At 36.0% G+C, this 23,861-nt stretch overlaps 3 protein-coding genes across 3 annotated transcripts; 2 read left to right on the forward strand and 1 right to left on the reverse strand.

Moving 5' to 3' along the window:
• Positions 1-4,695: 4,695 nt before the first annotated feature.
• On the forward strand, positions 4,696-8,273 carry LOC147408779 (transcription factor bHLH121-like). The gene is made up of 5 exons (XM_086421788.1): positions 4,696-4,960; positions 6,038-6,159; positions 6,918-7,045; positions 7,126-7,620; positions 7,767-8,273. The coding sequence occupies exons 1-5, from the start codon at positions 4,830-4,832 to the stop codon at positions 7,911-7,913; spliced, it is 1,023 nt and encodes a 340-aa protein (XP_086277914.1). The 5' UTR covers positions 4,696-4,829; the 3' UTR covers positions 7,914-8,273.
• A 2,349-nt stretch (positions 8,274-10,622) lies between these two features.
• Positions 10,623-18,434, reverse strand: LOC147408780 (calcium-dependent protein kinase 18-like). The gene is made up of 12 exons (XM_086421777.1): positions 17,721-18,434; positions 15,826-15,956; positions 15,613-15,654; positions 15,267-15,378; positions 15,085-15,163; positions 14,555-14,724; positions 13,937-14,063; positions 13,200-13,315; positions 12,648-12,755; positions 12,366-12,428; positions 11,672-11,845; positions 10,623-11,265 (listed from the first exon to the last, which is right to left on the reverse strand). The coding sequence occupies exons 1-12, from the start codon at positions 18,135-18,137 to the stop codon at positions 11,101-11,103; spliced, it is 1,704 nt and encodes a 567-aa protein (XP_086277903.1). The 5' UTR covers positions 18,138-18,434; the 3' UTR covers positions 10,623-11,100.
• Positions 18,435-23,167: 4,733 nt separating this feature from the next.
• On the forward strand, positions 23,168-23,581 carry LOC147408781 (uncharacterized). Its single transcript, XM_086460301.1, has one exon. The coding sequence runs from the start codon at positions 23,168-23,170 to the stop codon at positions 23,579-23,581; it is 414 nt and encodes a 137-aa protein (XP_086316427.1).
• Positions 23,582-23,861: the final 280 nt, after the last annotated feature.

Below are 23,861 nucleotides of genomic sequence, written 5' to 3' on the forward strand. Positions count from 1 at the left end.
ATGAAATTAAAAATTAATACAAGTTCAAGTTCCTAATACAAGTTGGTTTCTAAAAAAAAATAAAATGCAGAGAATTGAAAATTGCTGATCTTCTTGGTGATGGAACCAATGTAGTGGATAAAAATTCCACGTGTCGCCTTCCGTCAATTTCCGTCGACTTCCGTCAAGTCCTTCACCTGAACAGAACAAAATTATTCAAATCAGAATACTAAGAAAAAAAAACCAATATGACCATTACAATGTCCATGATGTCAGAAACTTGTCCAAAAAAATCAGCAGAAAATGTTGCCACGTCACCGCGGCGCACCAAGGGACAACCGCGGCGCGGTAAAATTTTGATGAAAATCGTTTTTTCAAATTGGAAATAGTTTCTGATATCCTGAGGATTGTAATGAAATTTTTTTCAATTTTTTCTCTGTTCGTTTGGCTTCTGTTTCAAGCAAAATACATTCGGTTCTGTTTCGGAAACTGTTTCGGATACTTTTCGAATTGAAGAATGAATCAACTCGCTGTCCCCGGCAGCGGCGCCATTTTGATCGGTTGTAGATCTTGCAATAGAGATGCAGAGATTAAGATTAAGAAATAGACTTTGGGCAAGTCGAATTCGTTCCACAGGGACAATGAGATTCAAGATTCATTCGGATAAAAACCAAAACAGATTTGAAACAGATTGATTTAAAAACAAAACTGATTTGTTGCACAAATAGAGATGGAAATAAACTTGCAATTCTATTTAAAACAGAAAACTAGAGATTGAAGATAAAAGAAAGGGAGATTAGAGAGTTCAATGTAGCCTTCACAAACTATCCATAATGTAGATCAATTCCAAGAATAACTCAATCCATGTAGCAAGTCATTGCTCATGGATCGGAAGGTGGAGCGGTTTAATTATTAAAGGTAACCAGAGACATTCATGAAAATTCAGATTTAATTGAGATTGCCTAGCTTATATTCAGATTCTTCACAAGCATAGCCGTTCTTGAGCTTATCTAAGTAATGGCTATCAAAGTTTGAATCAAAAATATAAGTAGATCATCTAATCAAAGAGAATTTCTAGAATAGTAAACATGTAAGCAAAATAAGGAATTAAAACTACATTAGAGGGATAAACTTGCTTCGGCATCATTGATCTCTCTAAAGAGGATCTAGCCGATCATCGCAAGGATCATATTGCAACAATAAAAAAGCAAAGAGAAGATGGGAGAAGAAGATGAAGATGCAACTTGATTCCTTCTTGAATGGATCTCTCAAAAGAGTTACAATAGAGCCAATGGCTTACTCTTGATGTTCTCACTACACTCAAGATCTCACCAAAAGGAAAAATTACAGAAAATTAAAAGAAGAAAAAATCAAAACTTATGGAACAAGAGAAGAAGAGAAGAGCCCCCAATTTATAACATTTGTATTCGGGTAATCGGGTCAACTTTTCGGATGATTTGCTTCGAACTACCCAATCAGTTACAACCACCGAAGCTTCTAGAAGCTTCTGTAAAAATCTCGAGGAAAATTCCTCGAAATGACCGCGGCGCGGTCATGCCTAGCCGCGGCGCGGTGACGTGGCGCCCAAATCGACCGAGATTTTTCTGGAAACTTCCCTTCGACTCGTGTATTGTAACCGTAATTGTTTCGCGATTTGTTGGCTTCCACGTGCGCTACAATTAACACTAATATATCATTAGCTTTATTAATTTGGATAAATAAAATAATTTTGCAATTATTTAAAGGAACTAACATTTATACAATGGTAATCTTAATGCAATTACGGTCCCAAAATCGAATAATTGGGACCTTATCACTCCCTCTATTCGAGATCATGCAGGTATTGTTTAAGGTGGTTGTTGCAGGTTGTGACACCCCTAAATTGGCCATCCATCATGAGCTTCAAGGTGTTCTCTAGAGGGGCTCCTTTTGACCATTGCTTCCAATTGTCGAAGGATTCAGGTGCAATCTGACTCCTTAGTGGTTGTTAATATCCTCAACGAGAAGCGGAGCATTCCATGGAAGGTTCATCAATTAGTTTTGGCAATTAGAAGAGCCCTTTCCTAACTTCCAAGATATGTCATTCTCTCGCATTTTTAGAGAAGCCAATAGGGCTGCTGATTTGATTGCCTCTATTCAAGCAACCATGGGTTGCCAAGAGCTTGATTGTAACTCCTTTTTCTAATGATCTTTTGTCAATCCTTGATTAGGATAATAGAGGTATGTTGTACCGAGGTTGTAGCTAGTTTGGGTCTGCCTTAACCTCGATAACCATTAAAAAAAATCATATTGAAAATCAGAATAAGATGAAAGAATAATGAAGAAATTGAGAATGGGGAGCCTCTAAGAAGTTTGGGCCTACGAACAAATAAGGAAAGAGTGAAGGTGACAGAGAAGACCAGAGATCAAATATTTATCTTTTAATATGGAATGAGATTGAGATCTCTATTTACATTTCATAGTATGAGATCAATCATTTCAAAATTTGGATCTAAGAGGATATAGCTCAAAGCCATTCAACAATCTTAATAAGAGAGTTTCTATTGTCATACTTTTTTTTTTTATATTCTAATATATTTATTAACTGAAATTCATAATAACATATAACATATGAATTTATGCATAATATCTTATCTTTTTAATCGGTTCGTCTCTTTAGGTTCTCTTTAAACAAATAGCTCAACACGAGAGTAAAAACGAATCCAAAGAAGTTTCAATCATTATTCTCAACTGCCGTCAACTAGATATGTCGAATCGAATTTCATTTTCCAACTACCCAATAAAACAAAATCCTTGAAAGAAACTCCCACATTTTTCTCTTTCCATGAACATGTATGCAGGAGGTTTTCTGTGTTTTCAATTATCATACGCCTAAAATGCAATTTTATTTTGTCTTCTTGAGAACAAGATCAAATGATTTCTTTATGACATTTTTGTAATATTGCATTATCATAAAAATTTACTTATAAAAAGATTATACACAACATCAAAATTTATTTATACATAGACTTGCGTTCTTAGGATAATTATACATACATATCATAGCATATATGAAATACTATAGTTACAAAAGTTAAAAAATAAATGGTGATTTTCTTTATGTAAAATCTATTTAATAAAACACAAAGTTGTCTTCCCCAAATGTTTATTCCTCACAAAGAGTTGTTCAAATTCAATTTTGCATGTATTTCGATGAATATTTGCAATTTTATTCCCTTTTCTTTCCTACATTTACAAGGATAGACACCCTTTCAAACTTATTATCTTTTCTCTTTTATCCATTTTTCATTAATACCTCTTCAACTTTATTCTCTTTACCTACCATTTTTCAATGGTACCTTGACAAATATATTATCTTTCCTCTTTTATTCTACTTAACCCCAAAGAGGATGATTGTGTTATTTCTGCACAACTTATAAATATCGAATGGACGCAATTACATATTTAAACAAAACGAGAATTATATTGGATACAATAGCTTTAGGACAAATTTTGCCTCTGCAATGTGCTAACAATCTCAGGATTTCTATCTTTTAGGATACAATGCTCTACACGTGTATAAGATAACATTATAAGTGTATACGTATAAGTCGAACTTGTACTATGATTATACTTTCAAGGATTTGCGATAAATCTCAAATCGAATGACACATGCAAAAAAAAAAAAAAAAAAAAAACTGCTTAAAAATTTGATAAATAAGAGAATTTATAAAATTAGAAGTATTTGTGACTCAACAAGCAAAAGTGACGCTTTTCAAGGATTTCAAGGCTTGCACCCTTTGCGCGCGCACACACGTACTAAAGTTTTTCAGACCAATGGGTTCAAATCCCTTTAGAACTCGTGAGTCCTCGTGCGCATGCGGATTTTACCAGTATCTCTTTCACATTCACTAAACTATGTGAAAGCATCCATATAAGAGTTACATTTTTTTACTTGATTTCTATCTAATGTGAGACTAAAATATTTACATCACCACTTCTATAAATAAATAATAAAAATCATTTCCACTTTCACTTTCATCCAAACAATTGGGATAAATCCTAGATTTTTTCAACAGACTGTATCATAGACATCGACAAACGTAAGTATAAAACTAAAACCAGAAAAACAATCTCTAACCCTCACAATATTCAATTTGTGTTATCACCATGCTTTCAAATTTTTTGACATCTAAAATCAAAACCAGGTCTTGATCTAGAGCTTATGCAATGTATAGTAATTTGCAATGACTAGCGAACTGTTGTGCTAGGCCGCTAGCCATTTCATCAAACTCTATAAGATGATTCGTAGAGTATGGAGGGAGATTGGATCAATATATTATTTCTAGGATTTCCACAAAATAGATGGTTAGTCATGTAAACATTTATATTTATTTCTATAATGAAACTCAAAAGGCTTTATGTGGGTGCTCTCCTTTTGATTTAAAGTGTGCTTTCTTCTCTTATGAGCCTAATCATACTAGTGTCATAGAGGACACGAGATTTATAATGACGACAATAGGACATAGAGCCAATCATGACCGTCCAAAGAGGAGTTATGAAGGGAAATACAAATACCAACTTTGAAAAAGAGCGAAAGATAAAGAGGAAAGGTCGTATATATATATATTAATAAAAATAGTAAACTCTGAATTGTCTATTATAAATAAAAGTTGGTGTGGCAAAAGAAATTCTCTTTCGTAACACCTTAACATTCTTCTCGCATGTGTCATTCCAATAGATAACGTGGTAAGGTGTGTGCGTTACTTCGCGGACAGCACTAGCCTTTGTACTTGGGGGCCGCAAACATATCCATTTGATCAAAATATCTCAAGAACCCTAGATTTCGTTGCCCTAGACTTTTAGCAGAGATGGATCAATGGAAACCCGAAGATTTCTGCCAATCTATTCAAGCAGATCTAACCTCTACAGATTTTCATCAACCTCCAGCTGATCTATGTGGGCCCTCCAATCGGTTGCAGAGCTCTCTCCCTGAATCCAGGTTGACTATTTCTTCGTAAAAAACGATTAATTTTTGTTACCAACTTTTGATCTTTTAATTTTCTCGAAATTTAGTATAAATTTTTTCTCAAATACATGAATTTTGATCTTAATTCGCTAGCTTTATTGCTCCTCTGCTGTTACACTGCTCTTATATCGAAGTCTGTCTTGTTCACAAAATCTGCACATTTTACTGCAAATTATCAAGAAATTAGTTGATGGGAATTTATCGTACAAGTGATTATATTTGTCATGATCAGCTCTAGAGATGATAGATAGCAATATTTTCTAGAATACAAAGAAAATAGCAACATTACTTTGTGACCCATGTGGTTTGAAAGAATTGGGTTATTCTAGATGATCTTTGTGTAAAACGAGTCTTCAGTTTTCTGCTTTAAGTGATTATTCTATTTCTAAGGGCTACATGTTTTACTGAGAGCAATGGTTCACTCAATCTTTGATGAATTGTATGTAGACCCAGTTTCTATAATCAATTGAATCTCCCATTGATTTTGATTGGAAATAATTTTCGAAAAACAATGTAGCGTTTCTCGCCGAAGAGGGACTGACTACTCAATTGTACATGTTCATTTTTTTTTTCTAAATGAATATGGTTTCTTTAAAAACTATAATATATAGGTACAGCAAGTATATATGACCGATATATGTGGATACGGCATGTGCAATTAAAAATGAAGTATTTGGTACAAATGCGACACAGATACATAACCTATTTTGAAGTATTGTGGTGACATAGTTTAAAACTCTACATTAGATGGCCCAAAACTTTTTTCCCCACAGATTGTAGAAGATCCACGAGACAGGTTTAATTTATGAAGTTCTTAAAGTATAAGCATCATTACAGCGAGTTGGGTTCAAATCCCACCTTCACCTATTAATTATTGACAACTAATCATGTTTACCTAGCCAAGAAAAAGCATCATTAATTAGCTTTGGTCATACTCAATCATATGTTTCAGACCCCTAAAGGTAGGGCCCTTTCTTGGTGCTCACTTGAATCATTGCTTCCAACCATTTTTTTCCCTGGCCAATACTTTGACATTCATTACTTAAACAGGCAACGGCTAGAAATGGAAGTCAAGGATCCCGTTGCAGCAAGAAAAGTTCAGAAGGCGGACCGTGAGAAGTTGAGGAGGGATAGACTAAATGAGCAGTTTCTTGAGTTGGGACATGTTCTAGGTAATACAATGCAGCTTTTTATCTTGATTGCATATACTCTTGAAGCACCATGCTTTCGTCATTGTAGAACATCAAATAATTGGTTGAAGAAAAAGAGATTCTTTTTTACTAGAATTTTGTATTTGATCTGAACTGAAGAGGAGAGAGTTATTTGTGTTCTTGGGTCCCTTAGTGACGTGTGTTTCTAACAAAGTTGAAGCTTTACCCTTTCATCTTAAATGTCCAAACGCATTAAACTTGGGGAATCTTATTTTTAATGATATTTGAGTCACTCAATTTACTGTGCTTTATCTTTATGAGAATGGTACTCTTACAATGTCTCATGTCCAGTAGAGAGAACAAAGACTTGATCTACTCCAAAGAACATCTCGTTCTTTCTTGTCTCTAGACCAGTTGTTGACTATTCTAAGGATCTCAGAGAGATTTATGAAATTTCTCTTGATTAGTAAAAGTATGTTTAATAAAAGGAAAACAGTTGTTACAAAACATACAAGTACAAAGATAGCAGAGTATCAAACCATCTAGGAAAATCTCATAAAATACAAACAAATGATTTAACTACTACCATGCATATCTAAACACAAAATCTTCGAAGCGAATAGCCTTAAAAACAGGAGGGATTGAAGACGAATGTGGCTTTGATTTTGAAGTATATGGTATTGTTGTTAGCAGCTTTGTTTTCAAATTTCTGACTGTTTTTTAGTGTGTCATTCTCCATGTTTGCTAGAAATATAACTAGACTGACCTACAAATTGCAGACCCTGATAGGCCCAAGAATGACAAGGCAACCATCCTAGGTGATACAGTCCAAATGCTAAAGGATTTGACTGCTCAAGTCAACAGGCTGAAAGCTGAGTACACCGCACTCTCAGAAGAATCACGGGAGGTAATGTTTGCTTCATGAATATGCTAAAGTTTAGGGTTCCCATTTGATTCTGTAGGTCACTGTTTCTTGTTTACTAACAGTTAACACAGGAGAAAAACGAGCTAAGAGAAGAGAAGACATCCCTAAAATCAGATATCGACAACCTTAATGTTCAATATCAGCAAAGACTCAGGGTTATGTTTCCATGGGCTGCCATGGATCCTGCAGTTGTTATGGGCCCACCTACCTATCCGTATCCAATGCCTGTTCCTGTTCCTGCAGGCCCGATTCCCATGCATCCATCTTTGCAGCCATTCCCGTTCTTTAGAAATCAGAGCCATGGGGCCATTCCCAATCCTTGTTCAACTTCTATCCCGTTTTCATCACCTGTTAATCCCCAAATTGAACAGCCATCCACCCAATACGTATCTCCACATCTGCAGGCGAGCAGTAGGTCCCACACTCCAAACAAACAAGATTCTAAAAGCAAGTCATTGGATACTCAGAGGGGCAGCAATGGTGAAAGAAATAATGATGATTCTAATGATGTTGCAACAGATTTGGAACTCAAGACACCTGGATCTACGGCAGATCAGGTGAGTTTAGGCTGTTCTATTTATGTAAATAAAGTTAGGAATTCATGAAGTAATTGAAACAAATTTAAAACAGAACTTGAATTTTCGAAGTGATTCTGGTTTTGTGCATGTAGATGGTAGACTAATACTACTGAGTGTGTTTGCAGTTGTCGTCTGGAGAAAGGAAAGGCAAGCAGTTGCTGAAGAAGGGAAGCAGCGTTACAGAGGGGAGTTGTTCAAGTAGGTGTTCTTCGTCTCGAGGTCTACAGGATAGCTCCAATAGTGTGGGTAATGGTCCAAAGGTTCGCAACTAAGGAAAACTTCAGGTCTCTTCCCCATTAACAGTCTCCAGGGATTCAATTGTTGGCCACATTTTCTGATCTGCCTCTTGGCTACATCTCTTCTTAAAATAGAAAGAAGGGAACTCATTGCATGAGGGGGATCACATGGTGGATGGTGGGAGATCTCCGGGTCAAAATGAATCTGGTTAGATTATCATACCCACCCACTTTATTGTACTGTATTGTTGCTAACGAACAACTAACAATTGTAATCGTCATTAACATCTACTTGTTATCACAATTACTTGGGTTGGCAACATGAATCCTATTTTACCATTTAAATATATCAAATCAGATGTCAGCTCAATGGCTTTGGAATCTGTTCTTACATTACATATTTACCTTAAATTGTTATTTTCGGGCTTTAGGAATATTATATTTCAGTTTTCTTTGCAAGAGTTTGACAATTTGCCTTTTAATCGAAGCACTGTCAAATAATTTCTTGAATCACCACCAAAATTCGAAACCCTGATAACAAAATTCCATGACCAATCATAATATGTCTGTTTGTGTACGAGTGTTAAACCGACAAAAGAGAACAGTTCGATGATCTTGAAAACTCATTTATCATGAGATGTGTTACTCGATTCTTTCCTACTACATTGAAGTGCGAATCAGAATGAAGAGTATGGTTTGTATTGAGTTTGTGGAATACAATGAAAATATATTAATCAATTTGTGAATCCAACAATTTTAATTTGTTGAATTTTATGATTGGGACCAATACATCGGTTGGAGAAATCAGTTGACAGATAGTCGGAAAGATGAAATTCTCAAAATGCAATGGACACAATTTTCAATTGAGCACATGTGCAACATGATTATATCAGTTGTGTCTCGCTGATAGGCAACGAACATGCGGAGAAGGCTCTGCATGAAGTTCTAGAGTCAGCAATACATGTAAGTGGTTCCAACTGAAGACTACGTTCTATCAAATTTGTTAGGCTTGATGTTGGAGTAGTTGTAGGATCCCCAAGAGTCGAGGAGAGAAAAATCATCAGCAGCACAGGGTAAAGTAAAGAGAGCTACTATTGCCACACCAACCGTGTGCAATTCTTTGGTGATTTACACGGGAATTGGTGGGGCATTAGCAAAAGTTGGTGTAGCAATAGCATCTCTCTAAAGAAAATCATGGTCATTAGAATTATTCACCCACAAATGATGAAATGTTAACAAAATAAAAATAGTCATGCTGGAGTGACCTCAAGCGGGGACAGCATATCACACTTCTCGACGTGAAAGTGCATGGGAATCATAGATGCTTTTTCACTTGTATCTCTATGAAAAGCATCTATGGTTCTCATGCACTTTCATGTCTAAGATGTGCGATATGAGATTCCAGCCTGAGGTCACTTCAGCATTATTCATAAAAATAAGTATATATTCTGTTTGATCAAGATTTTATAAATCGGTAATTTTGGAATCTGCCCATTTTTGTACTCTGTGAAAGCGAGTAGGTTCCAGGAGCAGAATAGAGCTGGTGAGGTGGCAATGGTGGTGTTGTCGACTGTGTGGAGCCAAATCTGCAACCTCATTTTGCCCAAAAATTTTCCGGATTGCTGCGTTCATGGTCGAAACTTGAGCAATCTCAGTCTTTATCCTCTACACAATCTTTCTTTCGCCAGATCGATTCTCATCTCCAACTCTCATATGGTGGAAGAGGTTGCAAAGGTGTCGTTACCATGGCCGGACTGGAAAGATACGTCACCTTGAGTATTTTTCCCCCTCAAATTATAGAAAGTTGTTTATTCGATTTGATGTTCTAACACTAATTTTGCGTTTGGGAGTGAATAGTTGTTGTTGATGTTGTTGTGTATGGAGAGTTTCCGTGGTTTCTTGTCGCTGGAGGATGATCTGATTGTTGGTGAGAAAGGAATCGAGTGAATGTTGTTAGATGTTTAGAACAGATTCAGAGCTTAACAAATTTTCTTTTTCGATGGACGTTTGCTTCTAGTGGCAATAGGACATTAAAGATCGCTATATTTGTACATGCTGTGAGATGTCTAATGTTCCTAAGTTGGGCCTGGGCTTCGAGAGGCTACTTCGAGTTGACAAGTTGGGTAAGTGTTCAAAGTGAAGAGATGGGTATGATGTCGGAAAAGAGAAGAAAAAATCTTACGCCACACCCCCTTTTCCATTTTTACTTAAATGATTGTTGTGTTATAAGCAAATGTTAGTGTGGAAACAGTTCTCTATAAATAATACCAATTCCATGCAAGGAAGTAAGCTCAATTCGCTTGTGGGAAGTTTTTGAGAGCTGGGCTGAGTTGAGTGGTTATTTTCTTGCTTTCAAGAGAATGCTATGGAGTCTGATCCTTTTTGTCAATTGTTAGGGGCTGTGGAAGGAAGGGAATTCAAGGGTTTTCGAAGCCAAGGAGAGAGATGTGCACAAGCTTTCTTTAGGCTTACTTGGCATCCTTTTCCATTGGAGCGCGTTTTTTTCTGAAGCTAAAGGGGTCTTCCTTGAGGATTTTTTGGGTAGATGGAATTGGATTTATAATCGTGAGGGAAGTTCTTAATTTTCTTTCCTCATTTTTCTTTTTTTCCTGCTTGTAACTCCGTTTTGGGCCGATCATCTAGAACTCTCCTGTTTTAATAAATTCGTATCACTTATAAAATAAATTAAAAAATTGTTAAAAACAATCATTAGTCAAATGTTAGACATCATACATAGTAGGAGTATTGAGGACAATAAAAACCATAAATTTAGTGTTCGGAAGTTACTCAGTTCAAACACAACATTTAAAAGAAAAGAAGATAAAGGTGGTGAAAAAAATGTTTTACAAGTACATGAAGCTGAAACAACAAGGCACCAACTTTGCATTTAATAATTTATAGCACATATTACAGTTGCAGCGAACAAATGATGGAGCCCCAACATGTCGAAGCATGCACATTATGAGCATGGGAAAACATTTTAGCTGACGCACAAACCAGGCAAGGCACGACACCTCTCCAACAAACACCTCCTAGTGTTATTCTTTGGGAACCTGGTGCCATTCCTATAGACAAAAACTAGATTTTCCGGGGGTCCTCAAGTTGAAACGGAGGAAGAGCAATCTTCTAAAAACAAGGCAACAAAAAGAGGTATCGCCTTCACCTCCACGTGCATCCCCCTCCCTACCTCTCTTCCTCTTGGTCCATAGACCATCTTTATGGTCTACAACTTGCGAGAATTTCGTACACCGGTTGGGCTGTGGACATTGTGTGAACTCATGCTTGCCGTTCTTAAGAGTCTACGGAATTCTGGCAAGCTTATTTTACCATCTTTGTCAATGTCAGCTTCCTCTAGAAGTGGATCGATGGAGCCCCTCAGTCCAGTGTGCTGCAAATAACAGAAATTAAATTAGTGATAATTGCTATTTGTTATGTTAGAATGAGTTTCAAGAGTGTACCCATGCCTTCACAACGTTTTACAGATGCATGTCTAATATGGTGGTCATGTAAGACACAATGGAAACAAAATAGATTCAGTTTAAGCATGTGTTATATTGTAGTACTCTTTGGACCATAAGATGAAATCCCTAGGGCAATGTGTCAAAAAAAGGGACCTATGGAATAAGTGGGGCACCCTTGAAATGGTAGGCCCTTCCCTTGCATTAATGCCATGTGTAGCACTATGGCACCGGTGTAGTTATCATCGTAGTCCTCACGAAGGAGTTTCTTTATTTCAAATGAGTCGTGCGTGCGTGCGAAGGGAAAGCAAGTTCAATAGCAGCTTTAATACTCACCATCTTTAGTTCCTCTGGTGTGATAAATCCATCTCTATCTACGTCAAATTTCTCGAAAGCAGCTTGAGACCGCACATGCCACTTCTCAGAGTCATGTTCCTCCAACTGATGCACGTGTAGAGTTGCTGCAACAAATTCGGAGAAGTCCACTAGCCCATCTGTGTTGCTGTCAATCTGCCTCAAGAAAAAGGATATCCAGAGATGAAGATCTCAAAGCATACTGGAGAAACAGTATTCGGAAAAATCATACAAGTGTCTAGACAAGGAGATGCCAAAACTGTAATAGAATAGCCAGGTCTTCTGGGGGAAGAATGCAAAACGAAGATCATGGGAATGGTAGTAAGGATGTTGGACGAGATAGCAATACTTAAACTAATTCAAGATTTAACATTTAGTAAAGCAATGGAAGTTAAAAAATGTTAGCATAATGGATAATTTAACATTTAGTAAAGCTCATCTTGGCAAAAAATCAAAGGTCCCAGATATCTACCAAAACTTGTTAACATAAGGTCCTAATGAGTGAGAATCTTTTACTCATTAGGAATGAGGGAAGTAGTTCAAATCGGAAGGTTGCTTAGTAGGACAAGATTACATGCAGACAAGAATACATGTGGAGAAAATGGAATCACCGCAAGAAGGATATAAACAGGCATCGATAAAGTATTGAGATCGAATTCAAGAAAACTATTCCTACCGCTTGAAGAATCTCTTGAACACGTGGTTCCCTCATTTTCCAAGGAAGATCTTTTGCAAGGGCCTGCACAAAGACCAACAAGATATACGACTAGTGAGACGGACCTTATACTTTCATAGTGTCTGTGATGCAATGTAGATAACTATAACAAAGAAATTTAAGATTTGATAATCAGCTCAAGTTTCAATGTAAGGAAAAAAAACATACAAAGATCATATTAGATAATTGTCAGGCAGATGTTAAATTGTGACGTTCCACAATAAGAACGTGAAGGAAGCATACCTGTCTCATTTCTTCAAGACTAATAGAGCCATTTTTATCTACATCAATTGCGTCAAACTGATCCCGTAGATCAGCCAGCTCATTTTCGTTAAGTGTGCTAGCCAATGCCTTCAAGAGAATAAATCTAGAAATCAGAAACCAGCATTTTTTTTCCTTTTTCCTTTTTCGTTCGAGAGCTGTTATAGGCACCCCAACTTTTACTTATTACACCTCAATTAATAATAAAGAATACAAGTGAAAGGTAGAGAATAAGTAAAAGTTGGGGTGCCAACAGAAGAGCACCCCAACTTTTACTTATTGCTAGAGTTCTATTTTTTGGGTTTAGGATTTTCTATGAGCCTATGCATAATTGTAAACAACTACTGAAATTTATGAATGAGTGTTATGATATTTTGTAATGTTGAGATTACAATTTGAGCCAAACCTTTATATTGTTGGAAGGGCGTGTTTTAATCTTTAATCAGGGTGTGATAAATAATTTAAGAAATTGGGATGTAATAAGTAAATTTTTGGGTGCAAGTAAGGGCTACAACCAAAACAAAAACTACTTACCCTGAGCGCAAACTGCTTCAAACGGCTATACTTCACAAATTGTCGCATGTTAGATAGCACGGATATATCAACAGGGATCTCTGAGGCATCTCCCCCTTCTCTAACCCATGGGTGTGCTGGAAAAAATTCACATGAGTCAGGATACCAACATCACATACAAGTCAAACAAAATGAAAGGAAATTGACCAGAAAACAGTTCAAGATCCATCACATATAACCCTATACATACATATATCATAGTTACCATCATCACAGCTGTATCCGCAAAAAGTGGTATGTTGGCTGACCAACCATATATGCACACACCACTTTTTCCCTCCCGGTCTTAGGGACCACGATGAATATCATTTTGAACAATCCAATCATAGAATGACTTGTCAATACCATGAAGGCCTCACAGAAAATAGTCCACTTTGACACTCCTAACCTCGTTAAAAGTCACTTGAAATTGAATAGTTCACTATCATGGGGCCCCATTGACAGGAATGAAAAATGAGACCAAGAAAATGCTGCCGATTATATATTGGGTCGAGGGCTAATTTTTTATGAGGAAGATATCATCATGAAAACTATCTACACCAAAAGACGGCTTATTCTGATACTTCTAACCCTACCAAGGTTGTATTATAAGTCTAAAGTGCGCAGTCCATTCATCATTTAACTCAACAATTGGTAGGTTAAAAGGTTTATTGCTTTTAAATGAAAAAGAAGAAGAAGAAGAAGAAAAAGATACATACACAAGGCTTGAGCAGCAGTCAATCTCGCACGAGGGTCCTTCACCAACAACTTCTGTACAAAATCTTTAGCACTGTTGCTTATGCTAGGCCATGGTTTCCGACGGAAATCAGGCTTGTTCTTTAATACCTGGAAACCATGGAAGTTCAGAAAAGTATACTCAGAGGATGCATGATACACAACAAAGCTTGGAAATGGTTGTTTCGGTCTGTTCGGTCAGCTAAGACTCGGATGATCTTGGGTTGCACGAGTAGAGTGGTAAAGCATGACTCAATAGGGTCCTGCTGGTCAGTTTTCCTTGGGATGTGAAAGTGTACAGTCCGAAGAAGGAGAATATCTTATGTGCTCAGAGGGAACTAAGTTAAACAGGTGGGAAATGATTGGAAAATGCTTTGGAAATGAGTTTCTTATTAATTTTTCCCCAAGTTCCCCATTTGCATTTCCCTTGATGTTTACTTTCATGTTCTTCTCTTTATATTTCTTGTTTCATACATCACGTAAATTTTTTGGGGGTGTCTCCAATTTCCCTTTCTTGCATCATTTTTTGCACTATTTGCCTCTTTGGAAACAATGGTCACAAACAGTTCTACTCAATATCCAAGTCTAAGAATGTACAGTACCTCCTTGAATATACCATCCTCAGTCTTATCCCAAAATGGACGCCTCCCACAGAGCAAAATGTATGTAATTACACCAATACTCCAAGCATCTGATTCAGGTCCTGATTTTCGTTTCAGTACTTCTGGTGCAACATAGTATGCACTTCCAACAATATCTTGGAATTTTCTCCCTGCATTTAGTTTGACAGCAATGCATAAACAAAAAGCTTAAAGTTTCTACATACAAAACTTCTTGACCAATGAAAAGAAAAATCAATTACAAAAACAAGGAACTTCCTATACTCATGGTTAAAATCGTGTTTTTGGGCAAGATAACGTGAAAATCTTAAACGAAATAAGAATTTATATATTGAATAACTACCTCACCAAAGAAGAAAATACATAGTAAGATATTATTCATTAAAACATCAGCATCGAAATTCCATAGAGAGATTATAGAAAATTAAATTCTACAAAGAAATTAAGATGTTACTATTTCTCAATAAACTGAGAATTATTGACGGACTCACTAAGACAGATTCACTACTAACCTGGCTTTATGAAGTCAGACAAACCGAAATCCGTGGCCTTAAGTGGGGAGTCCTCTTTGGTTGACTTGAAAAGGAAATTCTACAAATAGAAATATTATCCAGTAAGAAAGAAATAATATTATCAACTAGTCTACGCAGCATAAGGTCAATATTTTCTAGATGTCTATGCACTCCTACTATACCTCGGGTTTCATATCACGATGTACCAAACCGTGTAAATGACACTCAGCTGCAACTTTCAGCATCTGTCGCACTATTATTGCCGCATCTTTCTCAGTATAACGGCTATCTTTTCTGAATAAACAGAATCAACTCAAGGATCAGAATAGTATATACCACAGCCCAAAAAGACAACATTGTAGGGCTCCACCACAGCATGAAAAGACAATACTAGAAGTTATACTTTAGGGTAACAGATTACCATACCATAAAAATAAAATAACATAAAACTAGGGGGAAAAAAACCAAACCCAGAAAAAGGGGTGAAAAACTGAACAAAGTACTTATATCCAATGAGCTGAGTCTTACTTGGACAATATCCTATCCAGTAGTTCTCCACCCTCACATAACCTGATAAAAAAAGATAAATAAGGAACGACTACAAAATCACAGCAGCATAGTGATTTGATAGATTAAAAATCATCCAAAATAAAATACAGGAAAAGTTTAGTAGAAAGAAAATTATAGAGTACAATGAGGTAGAGTAAAGAATGAGATGCTTGAAAGTAAATAAAAACATACTCCATAACTATGTAGACATAAGAATCATCTTCAAAAGCATTATGAAATTGAACCACGTTCTCATGGCCTGTAAGGGCTTGCAATATTTTGACCTCTCGCTTAACATCTTCGACGGCAATAGGAAGAATCATCTGCCACCAGATAGGACTTATTTTCAAATGTTGAGAAGAAAAGAATCGCACTTCATGGGCAATGAGAACAATTGATTTTGATACAATCTTTTTTAGGTTTGTACCATCACAAAATGAACCATAATTACAGATACAACATTTGCAATTACTATATACATAAGAAGTGTAAGAACAGGAAAACAAATCCCTTTTCATTGATATAAAAAGCCATGCTACCAAAGAACAGCTAGGGATTTTTGTTTTACTCAAGTTTTCTTTCATATGTAAAGAATATGCAGGAAAATCAGCAGGTCTGCAGGAGAATGTCTATGATCTAATCTTAATGTATGGATTTCAGTAAAACTACTTAGTTGATCAACGACTTTTTGTCTCATTTATTGCATTGAAAAGGTAAATTATTACAGTTGATTGAGATTCATTTGGCATTTCTTTCCCCCCACCAACATCTGGAACAAGAGTAACAAGTTGACTACTCTCCATCATGGAGGTTACTAACCTCACACTTGAATACAAACACAAAGAACCATCAAGTTTATAGTTCCTTAAAAATATATGATTATCTAGCTTCAATGAAGGTACCGGTTTGCTAAATTGGTAAAGTCTATGAGTATTGAAACCACAAACTAACCCCAAGGGGTTGGCCTAGTAGCAAACAAGCCTTGATAAGCTCCTCAGGAAGGTTAGGTCAAGTGTTCGAAACCCGCAAAGCAATGAATTCCTTCAGACCACTGTTCAGGGTCCAGTTGACCATCGACTCAACCAGTTGCACGTAGGACTTTCCGAGGGAGAGGTGCATGTGACCGTGGGATTAGTCTCACCTGAAGGGTGGGGATACCCACAATAATAATAAATAAATTGAAACCATGATCTGGATTCAAAACTAATTTCGACATTATAATTTATTCATTCTCCATAACACATGGTTAAGGTTCCAATTGGTGTCGGCTACAAAACAGTAAACTCTAGCTATGGGACCTCTTCTCTAAAAACAAGAGGACAACATGGTCTTCTCCTATGCAACTCTTGGAATTATTGCGGTCAACATTCATTATGGTGGTTAAGACTAGAGTAATGTTTGATAACTTGTATCCACTAGATCTAAGCTCTTGAAAATGAGTTTAAATCCAGCGATTAGAAATCATTCTTAAGACAATGCTATTATCAATGGATGCACATCACCAATCAAACAGCTCTTTTGTGAGTAGATTCACCAAAGGATGGATGACACATATCCATACGGTCAGTGGGTCACCAAAAATGCCACGTGGCATAAAACGAGGTGCCACCTGACCTTGGTTAGGAACGGGACACCGTTCTGGATCCCTACTCTTCCTCCAAAGTCATGTAAGGTTGTGTTGCTTGCCTGAATCAAAAATCAAAGGGCAGGCATGTGGTCCGCCTTCCATGAGAAGATCGCCAAAGGAGACGAATCGAGAAAGTGATAGATCCCTATTCAAGCAGTGATCCAGAAATATCAAAAACCCAAAAGGGTAATGGAATCTATCTTAAATCTTAAAAATACAAGACCCTTCAAAGATCTCAGAATCAACCCCTCAAAATGATCAGAAATCGAGATATCCAATTAAATTCCGTAAAAGCCCACTATGAATATTCATCTAGATTCAACAAAAAACAGTTCCCAAACCCACTTAATCAATCAAAATTCAGAAGCTCAACTCAAACAAAAATCCCTTAAAACAATCAAAAGGAAACCCAAAACACATAATTCACATAAATTCAACACGAACCCAATTCACAAAGTACCTTATTCTTCTCGATCCTCTTAACAGCAACCCGATCTCCATTCGCCTTATCGGTTGCAACGAAAGTGTACCCGAACTGCCCATGACCCAACAACTTTCCGATCGAATACTTTGTTTCGAAATCCTTCGCGTACCCGAAATCCGTCCTCTTCCCACACGGCACAACCCCATTTGGCCGCCTCGAATGCCCTTTATCCTTCTGTTGGTGCAATTGCTGCGAATTCCTCTGTTGGTGCGATCGATTTTTATGACTTTCGTACTGTTTTTGCTGGTGATGTCGAGATGGGTCTTGTTGGGTTGTTGTAGATGGTCGAGTACTCTCTCTTTGGTTCTTATTGGTGGTATTGGAGGTGGTTGTAGTAGATGTGGTGTTGCTGTTGGAACCACTAACCTTTGTTGTTGAAAGACAGGTCCCCATGATTTGCAAAAGAACCTCTCAAGTTTAAATTTTAGTCTTCAGAAATCAAATTCCATCGCTCGATCGGGATCAACCCATAAACCCTGTATTAGAAGAACAACCCACTTTACAGAATAATGAAGAGAGACAGATAAAGAGTCAGAGATAATTCGATGAGAGGAAATCAAGAAGGTTTGAAGAAACGAGATCGAAGAAGAGACGAAACAGATGGGTTCGGTCAAAGGTGGAGACTTTTTATTTTTTATTTTTAAAATAGGATGAAAGAGAGAGAAGAAGGAAGGAGGGGGAGGGGGGGGGGTGGCGGGGCAAAAGCTCTCCTCCCCCCTTCGTTGGACAGAAAAAAAAATGATTTTTTTTTCCTTTGCCCTTTTCCTTATTGGTTGTCCTGATTTGGTGTGTCGTGAGTGACCAAGTTAAGTTGCTTACCAGGTTTTGGCACCATAGATGATGATTACCATTATCTGATTAAGAGTACTAATGTATTTAGAGAGATTCTATTGCCACATCAACTTTCACTAATTGATTGCCATGATGTGGTTTTATTGAATGGGTTGTGATGCTTTAGTAATTTAATATAATGCTACGGGTTCTATAGTTTCAGAAAATTTTAATCTTTCAAAGCCTAGTAAAAAGGATTGGTAGAGAGGTAGTTTTCCACAACACGAGGCGAGTACTTGGACGACAGGGTTGACCTGGTCTTTGGAGTGGAGTCCCTCCATCACAAGTAACAAGGAGAATTAACTTCATCGATAAAAACTGGACGGTGGTCCATTGCTAATAGTTGGACCATTGGACATAGAATAGGGCCCACATAAGATGGAAATACCTTAAGCGGCTAATCCGGATTCACATTGAGATTTGTGTGGGGTCGTTGTAAATGGTTTTTATACAGTTTATTGGATTTGATGTCTAAAACAGATTTTACAAGCTAATGTTAGCATTTGGTGCTTTATTTAGGAAAGCTCCTCCTTTTAATAGAAGGGCTTCAATGATGGTTTAAATTCTCGATTTCTCGTAGTCTTTAGTTCACAAAGGATACCACAAGATGATTTTGTTGTATCATTTGGGATGTTGTGAGTTTGTTTGCATGTAGGGGTGGAGCTACGATTTTCTATCACAGGGGTAAATTATAATTAATGGTGAATTCGAAGAGTTTGAAAGTGACTAGTTTTGGGGAGAAGAAGAGTATTTGGTCGGAGTTTGAAAGATCATTTAGATCATTTTCATCAATTTATGAGAAAAGACCCAAGCCAAGGGGGTTATGTCATCATTGTTAAAATATAAGGTATCTCAATTATTCACCAAAAGTCTTCTCCAATAAACTAATGCAAAATGAATTCATCATCCTCGTCTTTATTTTGAAATCAAAAACTTTGATTTCTCCTCCCAATATAAGTCATCTTCAACCTCAAAAATATTTTTTTTTCTGAAAAATTAATCTATTTTAACCTTCAAATCTAAGGAACAAGATAAGATTCTAGAATTAGAAGATAAAGATTTTTTAACAGAAAAATAGATTTTCGACAAGGGATTAGGGTGATGTTCAAAATGATGTATTGAAGATGAAATTAAAATTAAGTTTACTGCAAAGCTTGAAAATAATTTAGGAAAAGCAAGAGAGTTGTTATTAGCACCCCAACTCTTAATTAATACACTGCAATTTCTTAATAATAATCTCAATTGCGACATTGATGATTTGGTGACAATATTCAAATAAGCACTTTCTGAAGTTAAGAAGCACTACCAAAAGTAACGAGGCTTTTGGTATATTAAAAAAATGTTTCTTTAGATATTTTGATTTGTCAACTTAGAATTTCGACATTTTGATCATTAACTAAAAATTATCATATGTATGAGGCATTTTGAAGTATAATTTGAAAATTAAAATTTTTTTCGTAAAATCATATCCAAATTTTTGGCAAAGGTCGAAACTAAGAAATGGTCTTTGGTATCCCCAATTTCTGATATTTTTGACTTTTCGAAAAGTTAGGAAATGGTCTAAATTTTTAAATGAGCCCATTCTTTTTTAAGTGAAAAGCTAGAGAGCCGTGCACACAGCCGTAGATGCTTTTCAGCAAAATACAAGTAAAAAGCATCTACAGCTATGTGCATGCCATCATGTCAGATGTGCGTCCCCTCTTGTGTCACACTAGCATTAGTCAAAGCTAAAAGTCTCCAATAAATAACGCACAATTTAACCTGAAAATTTTCTTAATTGCAACATGAGCACACCTAACCCTGACCTTAGACCAGCACAACAGCAATGAGAGAAAAAAAAAAAAAACACGCACACACACATTTTAGTAAATTAAGTCTAAGGGGGAAGATTGGATTGTGTGTGTGACCATTAAAAGAGCTTGCATGTGACCATTGATGGGGAAAGATGAAAGAGTAGTTTTTGTTTAGATAAGAAATGCAATTAACAAAGGTATGTTGGTGGAGCCAATACTTTTTGACTCAAACTTACATGACGGCCTTGTTAAAAAATCATATTTTATATATATTATATTATATTATATTGGAAAGTAAGATGTAAAGGCTGTTGTAAACTCTAAATGAATAAGACAGAAGAATACAAATTGAAATATTGGAGTAGATACAATGATACTTGAATTAACAGAAAATAAGATATTAGAAAAGATTGTTAGTTTGTTACAACCACAAGAGAAAAGGGCTCATCTTTTTTTCTTTTCTTTTCTTTCTGTTGTGATCGTTTGGTTTATTGTTTAGGTTCATATCAAATGATGTCAAATCCAATATCTCATCAATGGTTTATATTTCCAAAGAGATGACTGAGAAATGACTACTTAGAAGCCTAAAAAGAAAATATCAAAGGAAAAGCTATCATAGAGGAAGAGGTCTACAGCCCCCAAAAATAAAAGAAAAATATATCACGAGAATGTTCTAGAATGTAAAGATTATGAAGTAAAATAGGTGAGTTATAGAATTATCTTACATGGAATCCCAAAAGTGCATTATCATGGTCACAGATCACTTATTATATCACTTAGAGTTGAAATTAAATGGTGAAAAAAAAAGAGAAAATTAGAAAAGGAAGAAAGAAAGAAAAAAAATTACTCTGAGACACGTAATTACGTTGTCTTATAGACAATAAATGCCTCCACTCTACTTGAAAAACGAATATGCAATTAGGTTTTGGACGAAATTGTTTTTAGGATAGAATAGAGTTTAATTTAATCACAAATTGTATGTCTTTTCAAAGTTTACACTAACTTTGAAAAAATATGTGACATAGGATTTTTGATACATAGATTTTTTTTTTATAAAGAAAACATAAATTAATTCAAAGAAAGAGAAGAAAATTAGGAAGAGAGAGAGATTCCATATTTCTAATAATTTTCTTAATAGAATTGACCTTTTTATATAGGAAACAATTTCAAAAATCACATCCATTTGAAAATAAACAAATGAACCTAGTGAGGTATGAAACCTAACGGAAGTGTCATTTAGATGAAACATCTATTGGAATGACCGTTTGGGAGACACCCTTTAACTAAAATCCAGTAGGCAATGTTACACACTTAATGGGCCCATTCGACACTCTTTGAGCCAATAAGGAGCATATTTAAATTTGAATAGGTTTTTCTCCCTCTTATATATATATATAAGAGAGAGAGAGAGAGAGAGAGGGGGGGGGGGGGGGGGGGGAGTGTTCACCAAACAATCTTAAAGGAACAATGTTGGGAGATAAAATTTGTCCTATATGACTCAAAATTTTTGGATTGAGCTGATTTTTTGTGAGGATAATCTATATGGTGAGGAGATCATCCTCACAAAAAATCAGTCCAATCTAAAATTTCTAATCCCATAAAAAATGATTTACAAATTAACGATAAAAATTGACAGTTCACAATTCTTTAACTTTGTAAATCACTTTTAATGCCATTAGAAGTTTAATGTTGGAATGATTTTTTTATGAGAATGATCTTCTCATAGAGATCATTCTTATAAAAAAAAAATCAGTCAAATCCAAAAACTTTTATGTTGTATAAGACAAATTTTGTCTCCCAACATTGTCCCTAAGATTGTTTGCCGAATCCTTTCCATATATGTACACACACACACACACACAAAATCCCCATATACCTAAATATACATTAGGATCTCTCAAGGAGAGTCTTGGAAAGAAAAATGGGAGGAGAAGAGACTCTTATTTATAGATTTCAAATTTCTTCTAAAAAGATTTACAAGATAATGTGATATTTTAAAATACTTGTAAAAGAGAGTCAAATTAATTGTTAAAAATTAAAATAAAAAAATTATATTTATTTAATGTTGATTCAAATAAAATTAATTTTAAAATTATCTTGTTTGACAATTTGGAAATTACATGAAGGTGGTTATGTTTTTTTGTTTTTGTTTGTTTGTTAAAAAGGAGAGGCAGCTAGATGACGTGGAATGGAACAATTCTATTGAAAAAAAAAAATACAAATCCTCTTTGTGAACAATTTGGCCTCTTCAGCTTAAACATGTGTCTTCAACCTCGTGCAGACATCACCTTGCTTTATTTTTCTTTTTTCTTTTTGGCTTTGATGGGTTTTTCAAACCCCTTGATTTTTCTTTCCTACGATCCATCATTTTTAATTTTCTCAAAGATCGCTTTTTTCAAGGAAAATAATTTTTCTATCCATTTTCATAAGCAATCAAACAGACCCTAACAATCAAAAGGAAAAAAAAGAAAATTTAGATGTAATACAAGAAGGTTACTGAGTTGATTTAACAAGTTCTCATATCTGAGTCATCCTGAAATTCCATTGAATCCAGTTGAGTCAACTCAGGTGGTTTTAAAATACAATTTGGTATCATTTGCCACTCTTGAGTGGGCATAATACCAAAAGAAAGAAAGGTCTGATCAGTGATAGAATCAGTACTCTTAAGCATTTATGCTAAAGCAATCTCATCCCAACACACAACCCCACATTCTTGTCCACAATATTTAAACCTGTTTTAATTCTCTTATTACACACACACACACACACACACACACACACACACACTGACATACATACATGGGTTGGTTCTTGAAAGAGAGGAGAGGACCAGAATGGAAACATGGGTGGACAAGTCAGACGCTATCATCCATATCTCCTCCACCACTCCCTTTGCTCTCCATCTTCGCCATCGTAGTTCTCCTCTTGTCATTCTCCAAGTTCACAGACTACAAAGCAGAGATGCATCACAGTTTGGTTAACATGCAGCTTCTCCTCTTCTTGTTACCTGTTATATTGATCTTAATTGTACGTTCTATGTCTATGAACCAGAGGTTTGCCTTTCGGATTCCACTACCAGAACATGAGTCAATTCATCGAGCGAGGAGTTCGCCTTGGGGTGTTGGAGCTTTGGTTGTGGTGCTTCTAGTGATGATCTCTTACCAATCATCGTTTCATTCACAGTGGTTTCGACCTTTGTGGAGGTCATATTAATTAATTAATTCACTCTTGTATATTAATCATGATTAAGGAGACCATTAGTGTATAACAACATGTACACCATGAGTTGATGATCTAAGCATGCACAGGAGTTTTTTTCTTTTTTGACAGCTTATATTAGCACACCAACGTTTACTTATAACACACCATCCAAGTTCGTATAATTGTCTAATATCAGAAGGATTGTAGTGTTATAAGTAAGAGTTCTCTCTCGCTCTCTCTCTCTCTCTTGAGAAACTTAAATTTACCAAAACAGGTGGAGAAAGATTTGTAA

Source organism: Akebia trifoliata, chromosome 2 (genome assembly GCF_017979445.1).
Source record: "Akebia trifoliata isolate Shusen 1 chromosome 2, ASM1797944v1, whole genome shotgun sequence".
Taxonomy (NCBI): Eukaryota; Viridiplantae; Streptophyta; class Magnoliopsida; order Ranunculales; family Lardizabalaceae; genus Akebia; species Akebia trifoliata.